Source organism: Lygodium microphyllum, chromosome 23 (genome assembly GCF_053477565.2).
Source record: "Lygodium microphyllum isolate KBCC chromosome 23, Lygodium_microphyllum_v1.1.10, whole genome shotgun sequence".
In the NCBI taxonomy this organism is placed as follows: domain Eukaryota; kingdom Viridiplantae; phylum Streptophyta; class Polypodiopsida; order Schizaeales; family Lygodiaceae; genus Lygodium; species Lygodium microphyllum.
The window spans coordinates 128,693,343-128,712,793 of NC_141157.1; the positions used below are offsets into that span (position 1 = coordinate 128,693,343).

The 19,451-nt window shown below is 40.7% G+C and overlaps 1 protein-coding gene across 2 annotated transcripts in view; it reads left to right on the forward strand.

The window, feature by feature from the left end:
- The window catches only part of LOC148016737 (anoctamin-like protein), a 112,103-nt gene that overhangs the window by 20,949 nt on the left and 71,703 nt on the right, over nt 1–19,451 (forward strand). For both annotated transcript variants that reach the window (XM_087663824.1, XM_087663823.1), the window contains exons 3-8: nt 2,740–2,809; nt 2,965–3,083; nt 3,181–3,313; nt 3,469–3,569; nt 4,944–5,035; nt 5,157–5,261. In XM_087663824.1, coding sequence (XP_087519950.1) covers nt 2,740–2,809; nt 2,965–3,083; nt 3,181–3,313; nt 3,469–3,569; nt 4,944–5,035; nt 5,157–5,261 — 620 coding nt within the window. The remainder of the gene's footprint in view (nt 1–2,739; nt 2,810–2,964; nt 3,084–3,180; nt 3,314–3,468; nt 3,570–4,943; nt 5,036–5,156; nt 5,262–19,451) is intronic.

Consider the following 19,451-nt stretch of genomic DNA (forward strand, 5'->3'; position numbering starts at 1 on the left):
TGGAGATGTTAGGCTGCAGTTTCCTTCTGGCAGTTATTTTGTTTTGCATGATGTATGCCATGTACCTGCGTTGACTCGCAGCCTTATGTTAGCTGGACAGCTTGATGATGCAGGATATTTTATCTTTTGGAGACTCTGCATGGAAGATTACTCGTGGCCGGCTTGTGCTTGCAAGAGGTGCTAAGTCTGGAAGCCGCTATCCCTTACTTGTATCTGGAGCTACCTTGAATCATGTTGTTTGTGGGTTTTATCCCCCATGTTTCCCTTTGGCAATGCTCGTTTGGAGCATATGTTCCTTGAAGAGATGAAAATACTCCGTGCTTTGCAGTATCTTCCGCCTTTTGACTCTTCGCATTTTGATTCTTGTGATCATTGTTTGTATGGCAGGTAGACTAGGAATACGCAAAAAAAGTTTGGTAAGAAACGCATGGGTGAGCCCTTGGCTCTTGTGCACTCAGATGTATGTGGGCCCATGCCCTTTCAATCACTAGGTGGGGCAAAGTATTTTGTTACTTTCATAGATGATTACTCACGTAAGGTTTGGGCTTATTCCATAAAGAGAGAATCCGATGTCTTAGATACATTTCAACGTTGGTTTGCATTAGCAGAGAACTAGTCTGGGAATAGGCTGAAATGTCTAAGGTTAGATAATGGGGGTGAGTATGTATCACATGCTTTTGAGCAGTTTTGTTATGAGTAGGGTATTAAGCGTCAGTTGACCGCCCCTTACACCCCTCCCCAGAATGGTATGGCTAAACGCATGAATAGGACCGTTCAGGAAAGGGTCCGTAGCATGCTTAGCCAAGCTGGCTTACCATAACATTTTTGGGCTGAGGCAGTTACTACTGTAGTGCATCTCATTAACAGGTCACCTAGCAGTGGCATTGACTTTCAGGTTGCAAAGGAGGTATGGGTAGGCAAGCCCCCCTCTTATGATCATTTGCGTGTCTTTGGATATGAGATATTCTGCCATGTGCCCAAGGACAAATACAATAAGCTAGATCCTAAAAGTGTCAAATGCATTTTCATTGGCTATGGAGATGCAGGAGAGATGGTTTACCGTCTATGGGATCCGCACGCGCGGAAATTGATCCGCAGCCATAATGTCATCTTTCATGAGGACAAAATGCATATGCAACCTGAGAAAGTGGTTGAGGTACGCAGAGTTATCTTTCAGAAGGAGCCACCTGCTCCCGTACAGGCCGCTCCACGGCTAGCTAGTAGCGTTGATTAATTAACTAATGCCTAGTCTCTAATGTCACCACTAACATTAGTGACCAATAAATTAGTCTAGGCCCAAATCTGATACCAGGCACCACCTAGTATCCATCAAGCATAACGTATGACGACTTTTGCCTTTGGTACCAACTGATATCTCGAGGTCTTGGGTCCCTCACTGAAATAATCAATTTGTACCTCATATGTGTAAGTAACAACGCGCCTTCGATCCTACCGGGGGGTGGTGAGCTTACCTTGATACCCAAATGAGTTGCCTCCTCCCTCGAGCACACCGGTAGCTCCACGATTCATGATGCAAGCTCAAGCATCCCCTCCAAGCTCCATCCTCCATAGCCACGCGCGAGACAAGAGAAGAGAATAAGAGAGGAGGTGATGGAGAGCTTCACCTCGAAGATCCCTCACCCTCACACACTCACTCCCTCACTTAATCACACTCCCTCCCTCGAGCACTCACAAGCAAGCAAAGACAAGAGAATGAGAGAAGAAGATGAGTCCAGTTTTGCCAAACACCAAAGAATGAGCTCTCATTCACTTTTTGGAGTTTATATACATGCCCTAAAATCCCTTGGGCACCCATCCCTTTTTTGCATGACTGGCCATTGTGGCAAGGTCCTTTTTCCCATTTCCATTCTACTTGCCCTATTCTTTAGCCTATGCCCGTCTACCTTTTACATTTTGCACAGGAGGGAGCCTAGCGCTCTTTTACAACAGTTTTTAGGGCGCCTTGCATTTAAAAATACACTTTTTGCCTTTGACTTGATTTTTGAGGCCGCCCTTGCGCCTTGCTTGTTCTTTGTCCTGCTTCTTCCATTGCATCCGCATTTTACTTCTTTTTCTTCCGTCTCGAGATGGGGTTAACGAGTGTTCTTCTTTTATTTGCAGTCTCTCTTTTCTCTTTTCTCTTGTTGCACAGCAGTTTCCTATGCTTCCATTGCTACATCCACTTTTGACAAAAGTACGCCTCAGAAAATGGGACAAGAGCAAGTTGATTGGGGCAGCCTAACCACGTTTCCATGTGGCAGTATGGCCTGCCCTGGTCAGACCTGTGCTTGCCTGCGATCTGCTGCCTTGCTGCCTTGCTACCCATGCCTTGCTGCCTGGTGCCTGACCTGTGCGGCTGCTCACGCTGGTGTCTGCCCTGCTCAGGCTGTCTGTCTAGCCTGCATGCTCATCTAGGAGTTGCATAGTCTAACACCTGCTCTCAGATCCTGCACGCAATTTGGTATCTCAACAAAGGTATCCATAGTTGCAAGGTGAGCATGTCTAGAAGCTAGGTGGTCAAGATATCTGAGAGAGGGATAGCCCGGAAGAAGAGGGGGGCAAGAAGAGCCACCAAGGAAAGGGGGGAGACCGAGGGAGTGTGGGATTGATTGGCTGGGATAGGGGGAAGGGTTTGGCTAGAGGGCCTCATGTATGCTTGATTACTTTACTATATGATTATTGTTGAGTTTGCAGTCATAGCTTTGTAAGAAAGTCCAATCTTTTTCTTGTGACTTGCAGATTGCAGCTCCAACTGAAACATTGGGACATGTAGCAGAGAAAATTCAACTACGGAAACCAACCCTTATTGGTAAATGCATATGCAATTTTCTATATTATTGGTCTATATTTGTAAGAAAAAAGATAGTACTAGTAACTGATGCATAGTGTAGATATTGTTAAAATAGTGGGCTATGAACTATTTTGTTTAATCATAGTAATGGTTCTCAGTTTCTTGCCGTTTAGGCCTTGATGTGCCATTTGATTGGGAGAAGAAAGATGCTTTTGTATGGCAATCCGAAGGTAATTCCTTGTTCAGCTGGACAGAAAGATACAAATGCTTGCACCATTTACTATATGGAGTGGTAGGCTTCCTTTTACCTTTGTTTACTATAGATTTGGTTTGTGCACACTATTACATGTGCATGTTGCCTGCTCTTGATGATGTTGTTCATTCCTCAGGTTAATTCCAGCGATGAAGAGGTGGCTTTGAGATTTCCAGGTGAAACTAGACGACTGACATGGAAACCCAAAGAGAGCCTCTTATCAAAGCTGTTGTCAGAGAAAATTGTAAAAGACATTCTTGTTCTTCATGGTAATTCTCCCTCTTTTGAGTGTTTGCAAAAGTCCTACTATTATTATTATTATTCTTCTTCTTTTGGAGCAGTTAGTTTAAAGGAAAACATTATGTTCATTTGCAAGAACGTTGAGGGGACATTGAGTTCTGGCATGAATGATATTTTAATGCAGAAGAGAGCACTCGAAAAATGCTTCTGGAGAAATGGGCATTGAAGTGGACAGACTTCACGTATCAACCTATTGATTCCATATATGCATACTTTGGACCCAAGGTGAGCTTGAACATTCTGTGATCCAGCAAATGAAGTCAATCTAAAAGAGTGAAGTGAAATCAATCAGCAAACTTAAAGTATACACAGGGGTCAAACCCAGAACTGAACTTGTTGCTGTAAGTCATGAGCAAAATGCAGATTCTAGTTGGGCATATCAGGTATCCAAAATCTTGTTTAGGTTCTGTATTCAGTAAGAATACCTTGTGACATTCTTAGACTGAGGACATACATTGAAAGAGAAGAGCAGGTGCTATTCACCAGTACAAATGGATGCTTCGATTTGCAAGAGATGGGAACAGGTACTGAACTGCCATATGAGATGATAAATTTGGGCTGTAGCAAGCCATTGATGTTTGGGCACCTCTGGACATGGGAAATCAGCTGATTGGATTGGTTCTTCGAAAAGCAGCTGGATTTGCATCTATGCATCTTGGTCGTCTTGTCTCTTTACAGGCACAAATCGTTTAGGGTGTTTATGTGAAACTGGTGGAACTTATCATAAAGAAGTCAATACAGCTATATATCTTCACAATATCTGATTAATAATGTGGTATGTCTTATATGAATGCTGTTGTGCTTTTCTTTGTTCCATCTTTAGGGATAAGTTATGTGATTTTCATTGTTGGAGGGTGTGGGCATGACATTTTACATAATTGTGACAGCTTAACCTTTCAGTCAGAGAATCTTGTTTGCTTTTTCTTGCTATTACATATTATATCCCTGCATTTCCTTGCTGCATGTAAACTATAGCTAGAACATGCTTTCGTAGGCATATAACATTTGTTACTTTTAAGCTGATGCTACCAATTTTCTGAAGGTTGCTCAATCAACTTGGTGTTGGCTATCACATTCTGCCGTTTGTACAACAGCCTCTGCTTTGCTTGCTTCCTATTCAAAGAACTTTGAATACTTAAAACAATCATGGAGAGAGCTTGTCATGCTGTTGGGCAGTTTAATACTTGATTGCAATTGATACTATTCAACATTGGATTTTGATGGACCATGGACCCTGCGTGAACAGCATTCTCATACTTTTTGTGCCTGTCTACCAATTCATATAGGACCATCTGATATTAAGTTTCGACCAGTTTGTATCAATGGGCAGCTAACTTTTTCTGAGTTTAACAGAATAACTAAAGTAGTCCATACAATAAATGGATTCATTTTAGTTCATCCCATCTGGAAAATGCTAAATTCTCTGGTTCACCAGTAGAAATATTGTACATTTCGAACCTGATAAACATATTTAAACTGAGTTTCAATATGTGCGTTGCTGTAAATTTTTCTTGCAGAATTTTGCATTGCAATGCTACTTTACCAAGGACATGCATATAGTCATGTTGAATCATTATCAATTTTTGGCTTCTGTTTCAGGTGGCAATTTATTTTGCGTTCTTGGGAATGTATACAAAATGGCTTGCTTTGCCTGCAATACTTGGTGCTATTTTTTACCTCAAGAATTTTGGGTAAATTTTGTTTCTTTATGTATCTTGTATGCTTTCTTTATTTGTTGTTATTCTAAGAAACTTAAAGATGTCAAGACCTCTCACTATGAGGTCTATTAAATGCATTTTTTGAAATTTGTAGATTATGGGAATCACTGGTACCTCCTTTCTTTTCCATGCTTGCTGTTTCTTGGGCAGTCCTTTTCCTCCAGTTTTGGAAGAGAAAGAATGCTGCACTTTTGGCAAGGTAATGCAAATGAACAGCAGAGAGGTAGGGGCCTCTCTCTTTCTTTAGATAGAAATCAAAATAATGAGTCGTGAGTTTCACTTCAGCAATCTAGAAGAATTTGTGCAAAGTTTTAAGAAAAAAATCAACAATGGGTATGATTTTCAAATTTCCAGTTATTCTTGTCCATAACGAGCTTCCAAGTAATTAACTATAAGTTGTAGAGTGTGTGAAATTACATAGAAGTAGCTTTCTATAACGTTGCTGCCAACTCTTGCTGCTGGCTCCCAGACCCTCCCCTAGTCTGCATACTGTGTGCCAGAACAACAGGATTGAGCAGCTCTCTCCCTCTTCATCTCCTTCCCTTCCATTCCCTTCCTTCCTTGTGTCATGTCCAACCCCTTTTGTTGTACACGTTGCTCAAAGCTTGTTATAGAATTAGCCTTTTTAACAATGCATGGCATGGGCCTTTCTAACTTTTATCTCCTAGGAGTGGAGCTCATAAAGTAGAAATGTAATGACAAAGGACATGTTTACTGCAAAGCAATAGGATAAGAATCTGGCTTGAAGAGATCCTGCTCCCATCTTCATTGCCTCTTGCTTTCCCTTCCTTCTTAGTGTCATGTCCAGCCCCCTTCCTTGTGTACCCCTGCTCAAGGCTTCATGGATGGGCCACACTCTCAAATAAAGGACTTGGCTATCCTAGGGGAGATTCTCTATGCAGGTTGCTGCCTTGGTAGGAGATTGGTTTGCACCCTAGGAGCTACTGCAGGAGATTCAGAGGTAAAGGCTATAGGGTCTCAGGGAGAGCTAGGGCTATGACAGAGGGAGTATCTTTCGAGTCACGGACAGATGCAAACAATTTTGAGACCTAGGTTGGTCTCTTCCATAGTTGCCAAGAAACCCATTTGATAAGCCTAGGAAACTTGTTTCATACCGTTTATGAATTACCTATTTTAAACTTTCACAAATGCCATACCCTAAAATTTTGGGAACTTTTCTAATCATCATTTATCGTGGATTTACTTAACACGTTGACATGGATATTGGAATTGATTGCCAGAGTTTTGTTTTGAGTTGTTATCCGTGATGATTGCATATATTGATGGCTCCTTCTACAGCTTAAGTTGATGTTGGGCATGGATAGTGGACCATGATGCATACAAATATTGATGCTATGTTGAATGTTCCTTTGCATTGTATAGAATAATGAATAATGTTAATTTGTGTTTTCTATGTCACATGAGTCAATACACTATATGTATATAAAACTTTCATACTTTTTTATCTCTCGAATGAAGCCCGTTCTAACATTTTACGAAACTCATATGAAACCTATGCAACCCATTTTATACCTTGTGTTTCAAAAACCCTCCGTAACTAGGGTCTCTTCTCCAGAGGGGATATCCTTCTAGTAGTCATTGTGACTAGCACAGACAGGACATTCACCTTGTTGGTTGAGGAGGATAGACACCCAAAGGCAAGAGAACTTGGACCACACAGAGCTCACAAGATGCTTTAGACAAAGGATTAGACTACTGGCGCACAATGAGATGAAGTGATACATTGACCTAGACCTAGCCACATGTCTTGTAGATGGATGGAGATATTGGACTTATTATAGGAAGGCCTCAATAGAGATTAGAGTGGGATCTAGGAGAGTGCTTATGGAGGGATCCATTTCTTGATAGGCCATTCAATGTGGCCTTCTCCGACTCATTACTAGGCTAGGGGGGAGACAGGGCATAATCAATAGCCCTGTCCCATTGGCACAAATAGGGTATAATGGAGAGGCTAGATGAGAGCTTTAGGCCTCAGAATCTCTCTCTCTTCCTATGGCTATTAGCCTATAGGATCTTAGTTGTCGTCCGTTCTTGGCTAGGATAAGATAGGGATCCAATGGCATGTTTGAGATGTGGTGAGCTAGAGGAGAAGTAGAGATATTACCTATGGGATTATCCTAGATCTCACGAAGTTGAAAGAGAGCCCTCAGGATGATGTTCCATGGCAGAGAAGAGACCATAGTCACTGATTGCTAGTATTACAACTTAGTGTATTTGGATTGTGAGGTGTAGTCACACTATTGACCTTTAGAATGTATCCGCAACAGAGACTCTTTTGAAGATTTGGATAAAGATCATTCACACAAGATGGAAGAGGATGTATTGCAGCTCTGAGAGGATGAGGAGGAGGAGAGAGGCCTTTAGGCAGATTTGGGGCTTGAGCACTTTTTTCCATATGGCCCTCAGATGGTCTAGCACTATAGCCCACCAAATTGGTTGCTCACACAACCATTTTATCTATCTAGAGTTTCTTATGCCTTTTATTTTTAACTCAAGGGGATTTCTTAGAGGTGTTATTAATAGAATTTTCTTTTTTTGGGAAAAGGAAAAAGCTTCATGGTATGGCATTGGCCTTTTTAACAAGGTATGACATGGGCATGTCTAATTCTCTCTTTTGGAGGTGGTGTTAGCTTGCATTATTGTTGGGTTTCCACTCATGCCTATGCTCACAGAGGAGTGTCGATGATCAGTAGGACATTGCGGCACTTGTTACTCTTCCCCTAGACTTATTGTCTTATTTCGTATGTGTACTTGTCTCACACTTACTGTCACCAGGTCGTGATACTTTTTACAGTTGCTTTTCTTATTTACTTATATAAATATTTTATTTTTCTTTTCTTTTGTTGCTATTGCTTTTTATCCCTAGAGTTCTCTTGGAATAAGCCGAGATCTTTGCATGGCCAAAAGAGGCAGCCATTGGGACAAATTGGACTAATGGTTTGTCTGAGCCTTAGGACCGGTTCCATATTGAATGGGCACTGAAGAAAAGAATGCCAGTGGTTTGGGATTGTGTGCTTAGCCACTGGAGATGGTGCAGGACAATGAGTTTGGCCAAGACAGGAGATGCACATGTAAGAATGCTCACGGAATAAAAGTCACTGTAACTGAGCCATATTACACTTTTTGATGTGGTTACAATGAAAAAAGTTGCTCAGAACAACTTGAGGAATGTAGGGGTCACCATCCCTAAAATTTAGGGAGTTACTATTTTTGGACCCTAAGAATCTGTTCATGTCATTATCTTCGTTTTTGCACGAGGATAAATTCTCTGGTCTGTGCCAAGGCCAAATTTTGCACCGATCACGGAGAATTTTAGACCAAAAGGTTTAAACGGGAAAATTGTTACATGTATGCCATGTGGCACAAATTCCCAAAAGAGAGAGAGAGCATTAAGAAAAAAACGTAATAGGAATAAGGGGCAGATCTGAGAATGAAGTTTTAAGGAGCTCAGGGCAAATTGCTGCAAGTTCATAAGCTATGGAGAGTACTTCTTCATCTCTAACTCATGTACAGAGGTAGAGCTTGCTTCCTCTGGTCAACTCTCTCTCTATTCTCAGAGGAAATGCTTTGCATGATGGGCTGATTTCATCGAAGGTACAGTTCTGTGTTTTCTTTGCACTTCTGCTGAGGCAAAAGCCTCATTGTCCAGGTTCAGGAGTAGCTGTTGGCTTCTCCAATGCAGGAACTAAAGGAAGTAATGACCATGCCACACAGGAATAGGGTTTCCCAGCTCTGATTTAGTGCTATTCTGGATATGCCAGACAGTAAGAACAATGAATTCAGATATCTGCAGACTGGAATTTGGCACATGAGAACCAATCTGGCTATAAAATAAAGACTCTCTGTTTGGACCCAAGGGGGGAATATATGTCCTCTATGCTGAATTCTTTTTTGAAGCAGAAGGGCATTGTCCATCAGTTCACTATTGCTTATACTCCATAGCAGAATGGGGTTGCAGAGAGGAAGAATCGGTCACTCATGGAGATGGCCAGATGTATGCTGAAAGCAAAGAGCTTGCCACACAGTTTTTGGATGGAAGCCGCTATGTGTGCTTGCCATGTTTTTAACAGATGCCCCACCAAAGCATTAAAGAAAATTATACATTTTGAGGCTTGGAACAGCCGGAAACCTTTTGTTGGACACTTTCGTACCTTTGGGTGTCTTGCATATGCACACATTCCCAAGGTACTCAGGAAAAAGTTGGATAACAAGGTTGTCAAATGCATTTTTGTGGGATATAGTAGTGAGAGCAAAGGCTACAGACCCTATGATCCTGTCTCTAAAAAGGTGTTTGTCAGTAGGGATGTACTCTTTGATGAAAAATTAGAATTATCCCTTCCTAGTTTAGACACATACCAGGCTGCCCGTGATGTATTTGAAGGGCTTATGCCCATTACATTTGGTGATTCAGTTGGAGTTTCAGCAAGTGAACTTAATGTTTAGCCAGCTGGTCCATTGGAAAATGCAGAAAATCAGCCATTGGCTGATCTGAATATTCAGCAAAGTGCTGAAACTGAAATTCAGCAAGAGCTTATGCACAGTCAAGAGGCAAGACAATTGCCTAGATGTTATTTACAGACTATGAAAGATAGTCATCTGGATGCACCCATGGCTGGTGGTACTAAAAGGCAAGCTCGTATGCATGATACTGCACATACCATGGAGTTTGTTATGGTAGCAAGCACAGTTGATGATGAGGAGCTTGAATGTTTTAAGGATGCACAACAAAGTGTGCATTGGATGGCAACAATGTAAGCTGAATTGGATTCTATCACTAAGGATTGAACATGGGATTTAGTGTCTTTGCCCTTTGGGAAGAAAGCCATTGGAACAAAATGGGTCTACAAGCTGAAATGGAATGCAGATGGATCCATTGACAAATATAAGGCAAGGCTTGTAGCTAAAGGCTATGTACAGAAAAAAGGCATTGACTATGAGGAGACATTTGCTCCTACCTCTCGAATGACGACCATCAGGTCTATGGTTGCTTTGGCTGCCCATTATGGATGGACTGTGCATCGTTTGGATATTAAAACTGCATTTTTACATGGGGAACTTCATGAGGAAGTATATGTACAGCAACCCATTGGTTTTGCAGAGTTGAGGGATCTGAACACTTGGTTTGGAAGCTGAAAAAGGCTTTATATGGTTTGAAACAAGCTCCTAGAGCTTGGTATGCAAAGATTGATGCTTTTTTGCTCAGCCAAAACATAAACAACTCATTTGAGTCTACCCTTAACGTATGTAAAGAGGGGGGATCCATGTTGATCATTTGTCTATATGTTGATGATCTCTTGCTTATAGGGACACATGCTGATTAGATTTCAGCATTCAAACAAAATTTGCAGCAAACCTTTGAAATGTTAGACTTGGGGTCTTTGCATTATTACTTGGGCATTCAGTTCATACATGATGCTAGAGGTATTGGTTTATCATAGTCAAGATACATTGGTAAACTTCTTGAGAAGTTTGGCTTACAGGGTTGCAAGCCAGTCTGTACACCAATGGAACCTGGACTAAAGCTGTCATTACATGATGATAGCGATTTGTTTGATATATACACATATGCTCCAGTAGTTGGATGTCTTATTTATCTATGCAACACTAGGCCAGACATACAGTTTGCTGTTTTAGCCCTGAGCAGATATATGCATCAATCACGCATGTCACATTGGCAAGTTGTTAAGTGTGTCTTTTGTTACTTGCAAGGTACTAGATCCTTTGCATTGCTTTATGCCAAGGGGGTACCATTGCAGTTACATGCTTACAGTGATTCTAATTGGGCTAGTGATTATGATTCACGTCACTCCACTAGTGGCAATTGTTTATTTCTTGGCTCATCTTGTATATCTTGGTTTAGCAAGAAACAATCCATTATTGCCGCATCGTCATGTGAAGCTGAATACAAGGCAACTTTCACTACCACAATTCAATTCGTATGGATTAGACGCTTGCTTGCTGATCTGGATGTATCTGTTATGGAGCCTACTCCTTTGTTCATTGACAGTCAAGAGTGCCATTGCAGTGGCACGGAACCTAGTGTTTCATGCATGCATGAAACACATTGAGATACATTATCACTTTGTCAGAGAGAGGCTATATGTAGGTGATATCAGCCTTGTCTATTGTCCTACCACCAGTAATGCGGCAGACATCTTCACCAAAGCTCTTCCTTATGATAAATTTGAAGCATTTCGCAATGCTTTAAATTTGATCTCCTTTGGTGGCGGATGATCCTTGTACTTTTGATTACTCTTCACTCCAGGGGGGTTTGTTGGGTTTCCACTCATGCCTATGCTCAGAGAGGAGTGTCGGTGATTAGTAGGACACTAGGGCACTTTTTACTCTAGGTATGAGAGGGTTTTTTCCCCCAAAATTATTATCTTATTTCGTATGTGCTTATCTCACACTTGTGGGCACTCATTGTGTTCGGGTGTGAATACCCCCTACAAACCTAAGGTTTAAGGGTTGTACCTTGTACTTTCAGATTACACTCTTTCAGTCTATTGCATTGGATGTCGTGCTTCACTCTCACACTGTCTACTGTACTCTGAGCTGAGCTTTGATCCTCTCTCCATCTCACAATTATTTTGTTTTGTGTTTTCTTCTTAGTTTTGTGTGTTCGTCAGCTTCTCCTGTCTTGCCAGATGATATTCAGCCCTAGACTGGCCTGAACTTCCTGCAATTGCCACATCAGCATTTGGAGCTGCATTAAATGCAGTCGGCCAGTTTTTTGAGTTTTCTGCTATATATTGCAGACAGGCTGGCTGGGCAGATCACTTCCTTCCATCTCTTGCATGTGCTTCATCCCTTGGCTTCAGTCTTCTCCATCTCTATAAGATTGCCTATAATCCATCAACGATACCATACAGTGACCACGCTCATAGCACGAGAGATGTCGTTCATTTCACCACCCAACCTCGCCTAGATGAGTGCTGGCTCCTCTCTCCCGTTTTGTCTACCAGCCGTCCGCTTCAGGTGAGTCCTACTATTCTTAGACTCACTTACTCTCTAGGCTCCCCTTGACCTTGTTTGGGTGCCCAATTCCCCTGGACGGTCATCCCTCGTGCCTATCTCCCATAAGTTACATTTATTAATGTAACATTTCCTTCCCCTTAAGAATCGGTTTCATCCTCGAAAACGATACTTGGAAGGTCCAATTGTAAATTGGGAAACCTTTTTCTTAAGGTACTTATTCGCTCCCATGTTGAGCTTTCTTCTGAACAATCTTTCCATTTGACCAAATATTCTTGATAAATAGTATTCCTTGTTCATCTGTTACGAACATTTAATATTATTTCTGGTTCATGTGGATTAGATTGGTCATCTAACAGCTCCTCAATGTTATCATTTAAGATTAGATTGTCCAAATCACCGAGCTTCTTTCTTAGCTTACTTACATGAAAAACTGGATGTGTTTTACTACTAGCGGGTAGTTGGAGCTTGTAAGCCTGTTCTCCCACGCTTTTAAGTATTGTGAAAGGACCACAATACCTAGGTGAAAACTTTGGACATCGTTCCGGTTTTATGGTTTTGGTTTGTTCAGGCACCTTAAGATAGACCAATTCTCCTTCTTCAAAGGAGATGTCTCTTCAGTGAGGATCTGCATAAGCTCTAGCTCGATTTTGAGCTTTCTTAATATTTTCTTGAGCAAATTTTAACATACTATTCATATCCTCCAAAAAGTCCTTGGCTGCCCGAACCTTTTCCTTATGCAGTCCTACTGCATGAGGAGCTCTGGGCTGAAACCCATACATTAGCATAAATGGACTATATCCAGTGGAAGAGTGCTTGACACTGTTATATGCAAACTTTGCTATCGGTAGATACTCTTCCCAATTAGTTTGCCTTTTACTTACATATGCCCTGAGCATATCTTCAAGGATTTGGTTAACCCTTTCAGTTTGCCCATCAGTTTGCGGGTGGCCCGCCGTACTCATGCTAAGTTTAGTATCAAACTTCTTAAATACAGCACGTCAAAATTGACTATCAAATTTTCTATCTCGATCAGAAACTATATTTGCCGGAAGGCCATATAATCGGTATATGTTCTCTATGAACAATCTAGCCAATTCTGGTGTTTTAATATCAGTTGAAGTTGGAATAAACCTAGCCATTTTGGTTAACCTATCCACAATCACCCACACAGAGTCGTGCCCCCTCTGTGCTTTAGGTAACACAACAATAAAGTCCATGGAGATACTCTCCTATTTTCCCAAAGGAATCTCTAATGGGTGGAGAAGTCCTTCCATTTTCAATCTTTCAGCTTTATCAACCTGGCATTTATTACATTTGACCACATAGTCAAGGACGTCCTTATTCATTCCAGGCCAATAGAACTGCCTTTTAATAAGACTATAAGTTTTATTAACTCGTGGATGTCCCGCACTAGGGGTATCGTGACACTCAAAGAGTATCTGGCGCCTTATTTCTTCATCTTTTGGGACACACACCCTACCCTTGTAGAGTAAATAACCATTATCAATGGTAAAATTCTTCCACTTGAATCTCATTTGAGCAACCCCTGATGCTCCATTTCCTTGATGAACATCCTCAAATATTCCTTCCTGTGTGGAGGCTCTTCCATTTGGATTCCCATTATTTATTGCTTCCCATATGTTGGAATATGCCGGATCAACCTGGCATTTCCCTTTCAAAGATTCAAGTAAATCGGAAGTGAACTGAGTGAAACTCAATTCATTTATGATGGGCATTCTGTTGAGTGCATCAGCCACTATATTGTACTTCCCCTTTCTATATCTTATTTTATAGTTGAACTCTTGAAGGAGTTCGGTCCATCTGGCTTTACGCCCTTGTAGATCCGGTTGGTCATTAAGCCACTTAATGCTTTCATGATCCGACAAGATCAAAAGTTTGGCACCGTACAGATAGTGCCTTCATTTCTTCATTGCATGTACTATTGCATACAACTCCCTCTCATAAACAGAATAATTCCATTTTGCACGGTCTAATTTCTTGCTTTCAAAAGCAAGTGGTCGACCTTCTTGTAATAAGACTGCGCCTATCGCTTTATCACTGGCATCAGCTTCAACCACAATTAATAGTACTGGAGTTGTAGCAATAGCTACCTTAAGTTTTTGAAAACTTTCATTTTGGTTTGTTCCCCAATTAAAGCTCTTCCCTTTCCCTTTAAGTTGGTTTGTCATTGGAACAACTATTTTGGCATAATCTTGAATGAATCTACGATAAAATCCATATAAACCTAGGAAGATCTACATCTCTTCTAGCTTCCTTGGAGATGGCCATTCAATAATTGCCCTTACTTTTTCTGGATCCATCTTGATTTTCTCTTTCGAGATAATATGACCCAAATATTTGACCTCTTGTGCGAAGAATTCACATTTAGTTTTCTTCGCATAAAGGGAATGTGTTCTTAACAATTGGAATACTAATCGTAAGTGTTTCAAATGTTCTTCTCTTGATTTACTAAAGATCAAGATATCATCCAAGAAGACTACTACAAAGTGTCCTAGATAGGGTCGTAACACACTATTCATTAGCTTCATAAAAGTAGCTGGTGCATTAGTGAGGCCAAAAGGCATCACCAAAAAATCATAATGCCCATATCTCGTACGAAATGCTGTCTTAGGAACATCCTGTGCCTTAATTCTTACTTGGTGATAGCCTGATCTTAAGTCTATCTTTGTGAAGAATTTTTCTCCTTGTAATTGATCAAAAAGATCTTCCATTCTGGGCATAGGAAATTTATTCTTCACCGTTATCTTATTAAGTGCTCTATAATCAACACAAAGTCGCATAGAACCATCTTTTTTCTTTACCAATAAAATTGACGAAGCCCAAGGTGAATGGCTAGGTTGTATAAACCCTTTATCAAGGTAATCCTTAATTTGTCTTTCAACTTCTTGGTGCTGTGTTTCACTTAACTTATAAGGTGGTTTAAAAATAGGGTGTATATTCCTATCTATGTCAATTGGGTGATTTACATCACCCCTATCTGGTGGAAGGCCACTTGGTAAATCAGAAGGAAACACATCTTTAAATTCATCTAACAAACCACTTAATTCATTACTTACATTCAACTCACAAACATAAGAAAATTGTTGCTTTATATTACAGAAAGTAAAAGTGTTTTGTACAAGAAGAGAACATAACATATATACCTCACAAGCTTCCTTCTTTATCAGCTTCTGAACTTCAGTGGAACACAACAAAGGGTTATCAGATACTTTCATGTTCACCTTGAATCACAAAAGTCTTACCATCCCTTTCAAATTCCAATGTATTATGATGATAACTACGTTTTAAGGATGGTTCCAATCCCCATAGCTACTCCCTCCCTAAAGCAATATCGGCTCTTTCCATATTCATAATTTGGAAATCAAGTTTATCTTTATATCCTTGGATCTCAATTTCCAAATTGGATACCATTGTATCCCATATTTTATTATTCTGACCTTGCATCATACGAATAACATATTGATGCCCACTCTTTTGTTGGGGAAGTTTCAATTTTTTGACAAGCTTCAACCTTTTATTCTTCTTTTGCATGTACTACTGATGAAGACTCGAAGGATTTTCCTCACTTTCTTCAAGTTGTAGCATAATTTATGAAATTGTGGGTGGTAGAGTCATCAATCATGACTCTAATCCTCTTTCCAGCTATCAATCCATGTACTCTAACTAAATCATGTGGCCCAAAAGTGGCTTGCCACATAGAAGTTGACATACAACACCTGTGTTGTACATCCTTGTGCAAGACCTCTAAAGATTTATACTTTCCATGCCCCTTTAATTCTAGGATCTGCACTACATGGATTTGTTTTTCTTTTCCCTTGCCCTTGTCCTTATCCTTTCCTTTATCTTCCCCCTTTTTCCTTTGAGGGCAATTCCAGGAAGCATGGTTAGGGGATAGACAATTGAAACACAGCCTTTCTCTTTTGGCCTTATCAAAGTCATCTTGACTTAACTTTGGCCTTACATATTGTTTCTTTTCAAGGGGTTGTTTTTTGCCCTTAAGAAATGGCATTTCCTTTTAAATTTGCCTACAAATTTTGAGGTTTCAAATTCCTTAGTCTTGGGCTCCGTATCAGTGAGACTAGTGAGTGTACCTGGACACGTATTATCTTCATTGATTAATGCATCTTGTCTTTTGAAATTCATCTATTCCTTCCAATTTGAGGATTATCTCACGATACTCCTCCAGATATGTTAGTAGGGGTCTTCCCTTTTGTCTGACATAATCCCAATATTCCCAATTTCTTTCCATTTCATTTTCAGGAAGGAATTTATATGCCTTTGGCTCCAAAGTTAAACTGGCCTCCAGCGCTTGGAGATGTGATGGAGTATTTTTACGTTTGTGCAAATCCTCCCATTTTTGGAGAAAATTAACTATAGTGTCTTTATTTCTGTCTTTTTCCTCCTCGAGAAACTGAGGGGGTTTCATATCTTTTAACACTCGGTTATCTCTTAACTTTTGGTGGGGTTCTCTAGGATCTCGCATAGTCACATCTAAATCTTTCGATGAAGATGGAATATCCGAGGTTTCTTCCTTATTTTTATCCCTTTCTAATAACAAGGCTAATTGAGATTTTATTTCTGTGAGTGTTTGAGTTAGAAACTCCATTTGAACCCCCTGTGCTTGCACACGAGCAGCTAAATCATCAAATTGTTCTCGTGTAGCAAAAAATTCTTCCCATTGTTCTTCTTGAATTTTTGTTACATGGGGATCCGCCATAGGATGGTCCCTAGAACTAGAATCTTCCGTCACCCCCTTTTTCTCTTTATCTTCCATTAATACACTGGAATTAGAAAGCAAATATAAGAAGTTTGCGTACAAAATGAAGTACTTCCCTGATTATAGTGATAAGGCAGCTGTTGATGGCTTTAACAGTTTAGTGATAACCAAGAGAGTTGAGGCGTCGGCTGGTCAGTAGTGACGTAATCCGTCAAGTATTCGAGCTTAGATTCCGTCCATGTGGGCGCCGTCTACTCGAGCTTGGATTCGCGTCTGTGTGGGCGCCGTCGTCAAAGTTCGAATTGATAATTAGTAGGGTGTGAGACCAGCATGCCAACATGAAAGCATTCGCCTCGATTAAAACGGAACCCGATGGCTCTGATACCAGTATAAGATTGCCTGTAATCCATCAATGATACCATACAGTGACCATGCTCATAGCACGAGAGATGTCATTCGTTTCACCACCCAACCTTGCCTAGATGAGTGTTGGCTCCTCTCTCCCGTTTCGTCTGCCAGCCGTCCGCTTCAGGTGAGTCCTACTATTCTTAGACTCACTTACTCTCTAGACTCCCCTTGACCCCGTTCGGGTGCCCAAGGCCCCCGGACGGTCATCCCTCGCGCCTGTCTCCCATAAGTTACATTTATTAATGTAACAATCTCTCTCGTGGACTGCAGGCTGCACACTCTCCATCTCTGTCACCATCACTGTCTCTATTACCATCAGAGGAGTTGTCATCATTTTTCAGCTTGTTCCAGTGCCCTCACTGATGCCTTGGGCTGCGTGCAAGGACTGATTAGTCCTCATTGTATTCAGCTTTCCTTTGTTGTTCAGTGCAGGTCATTCTTCTCTTCCTGCTCTTTGTGTTCATGGTTCTCTTCTGTTGCAGGATCTCGCAAGTGGAGCCGAGAAGATAGGGATGTAGTGATCAATGTACGTCTCCACCAAGTCAATAGCATAAGGTGAGATGGCTTGAAGAGAAAGTTGCAAATGTCATAAGGATAATCGGGTGATTAAAGTCAAAATGTCTTGCACATCAAGGATACCTTGTTTTTGGGGTTAAATGTGTAAGATAGTGTTGTCAGAAGTGGTGAGACTATAAAGAAAGAGAATGCTGCAAACTTTGTAGCCACAAAGATTTGGAAACGATAAGATAGGAAATGAGTTTCAAACAATTTTGTGATGGTATTAATTTCTAGGGAACATAAAAAAACGTTTCTCACTCGCACACACACACACACACACACACACACACACACACACACACACATTTATATATGGTTGATAGAGCTTGTATACATGAGATATTCAAAGAAATAGACCTATCTATTCACTATATACATGATCAATCATCAAATTCTACAATATAGACCTCCAAACAAATGCCAACTCTTCAAGCATATGGGTGTTACTTGTCATTTCTCAACCACTTCATTTTTTATAATGTGGTTAAAAGGAAAGTAACTACATTATTTACAGTGATCAAGAATTTTTTTAAACCAATCATCAAGTTAAAGCAAAGACATGTCACATTTGCATAAATGAAAAGTCACTCTTCAATCCTAGACCTAGTTCTCCTATATCTACTTATGAAGATACTATCCACTTTTGTGTGGGTGCCTAGAACATTTGGATCTGCTTAGCTTAATGGCTTGATCAATCAATACTTCTTGTTTGTGTGTGAACTGTGGTGGTGAGAGAGTCTCCTGTGTGAATTGGGATTGTGACTATATTGAGATTTCTTGAGTCTCTTTCGCAAAGAAGTTTGTGAGCTGCCTTTGAAAAGGGCCTTGGCGTCTTGGAGCATTTGTACTCATAATTTGTGACTCTGGATAGTGGTCCAAATTTGTTTCTAAATTGACAGTGGAAACGGCTATGGGCCTCATAAAAAACTAGATAACGGTAGATATAATAATCCTTTGTCTTTGGCTCTAATTAACATATTTGGCATATATGCTCTATTGGTGGGATGGATTTGGTTTCAGTCTCAATCTCCAGTTGATGTGAGGAGGTGCGCAGCTGGTCAATAGTACATCTGATCCCATGTGAGAGATGGGTGTCCATGTATCTCGGGTGAACAATAAATTGGTCATCTATAGTCTGCAGAAAATGCTCATGGTAGAAAGCCATCTTTGTCCCCAACTCGTGCACTGGCATCAACCATGTCCACTTGATATCCAACTGGGTAAGATCTATTCTTATGATCTTGTGGATCTTTGATCTGCTCAAGTCAAGAGATGGTACATCGAGGGAGTATTAGAAGGGGGATAACCAGTCCATGCTAAAGACATGTAGCTCAAACCAAGCTGACATTTGTGTATACCAACACGAAGTATCACCCTCTTTGGCAGGTTGCTTGGAGGACTCAAGAGCCAAATGTGCATATTTGTGTCTGGATAAGTCCCACAGGCTATGTATGTATGTTACCGATTGGGTGATACCACAATCGGTGTAGTAGCTAGCTCAACTCTGATAATCTCATGTGGAATTGAGGCCTTACATCTAATCTTCCTAGATATATCATGAATACCAAGGGTGTCTCCATCGACCTCCATCCATCATAGGTGCACCTTGATCTGTTGTAGTGGTCAAGACTTAACCCCCATTTATAATACTCCATAGAGTAGTGTGGATGTGACGAGTGTATCCAA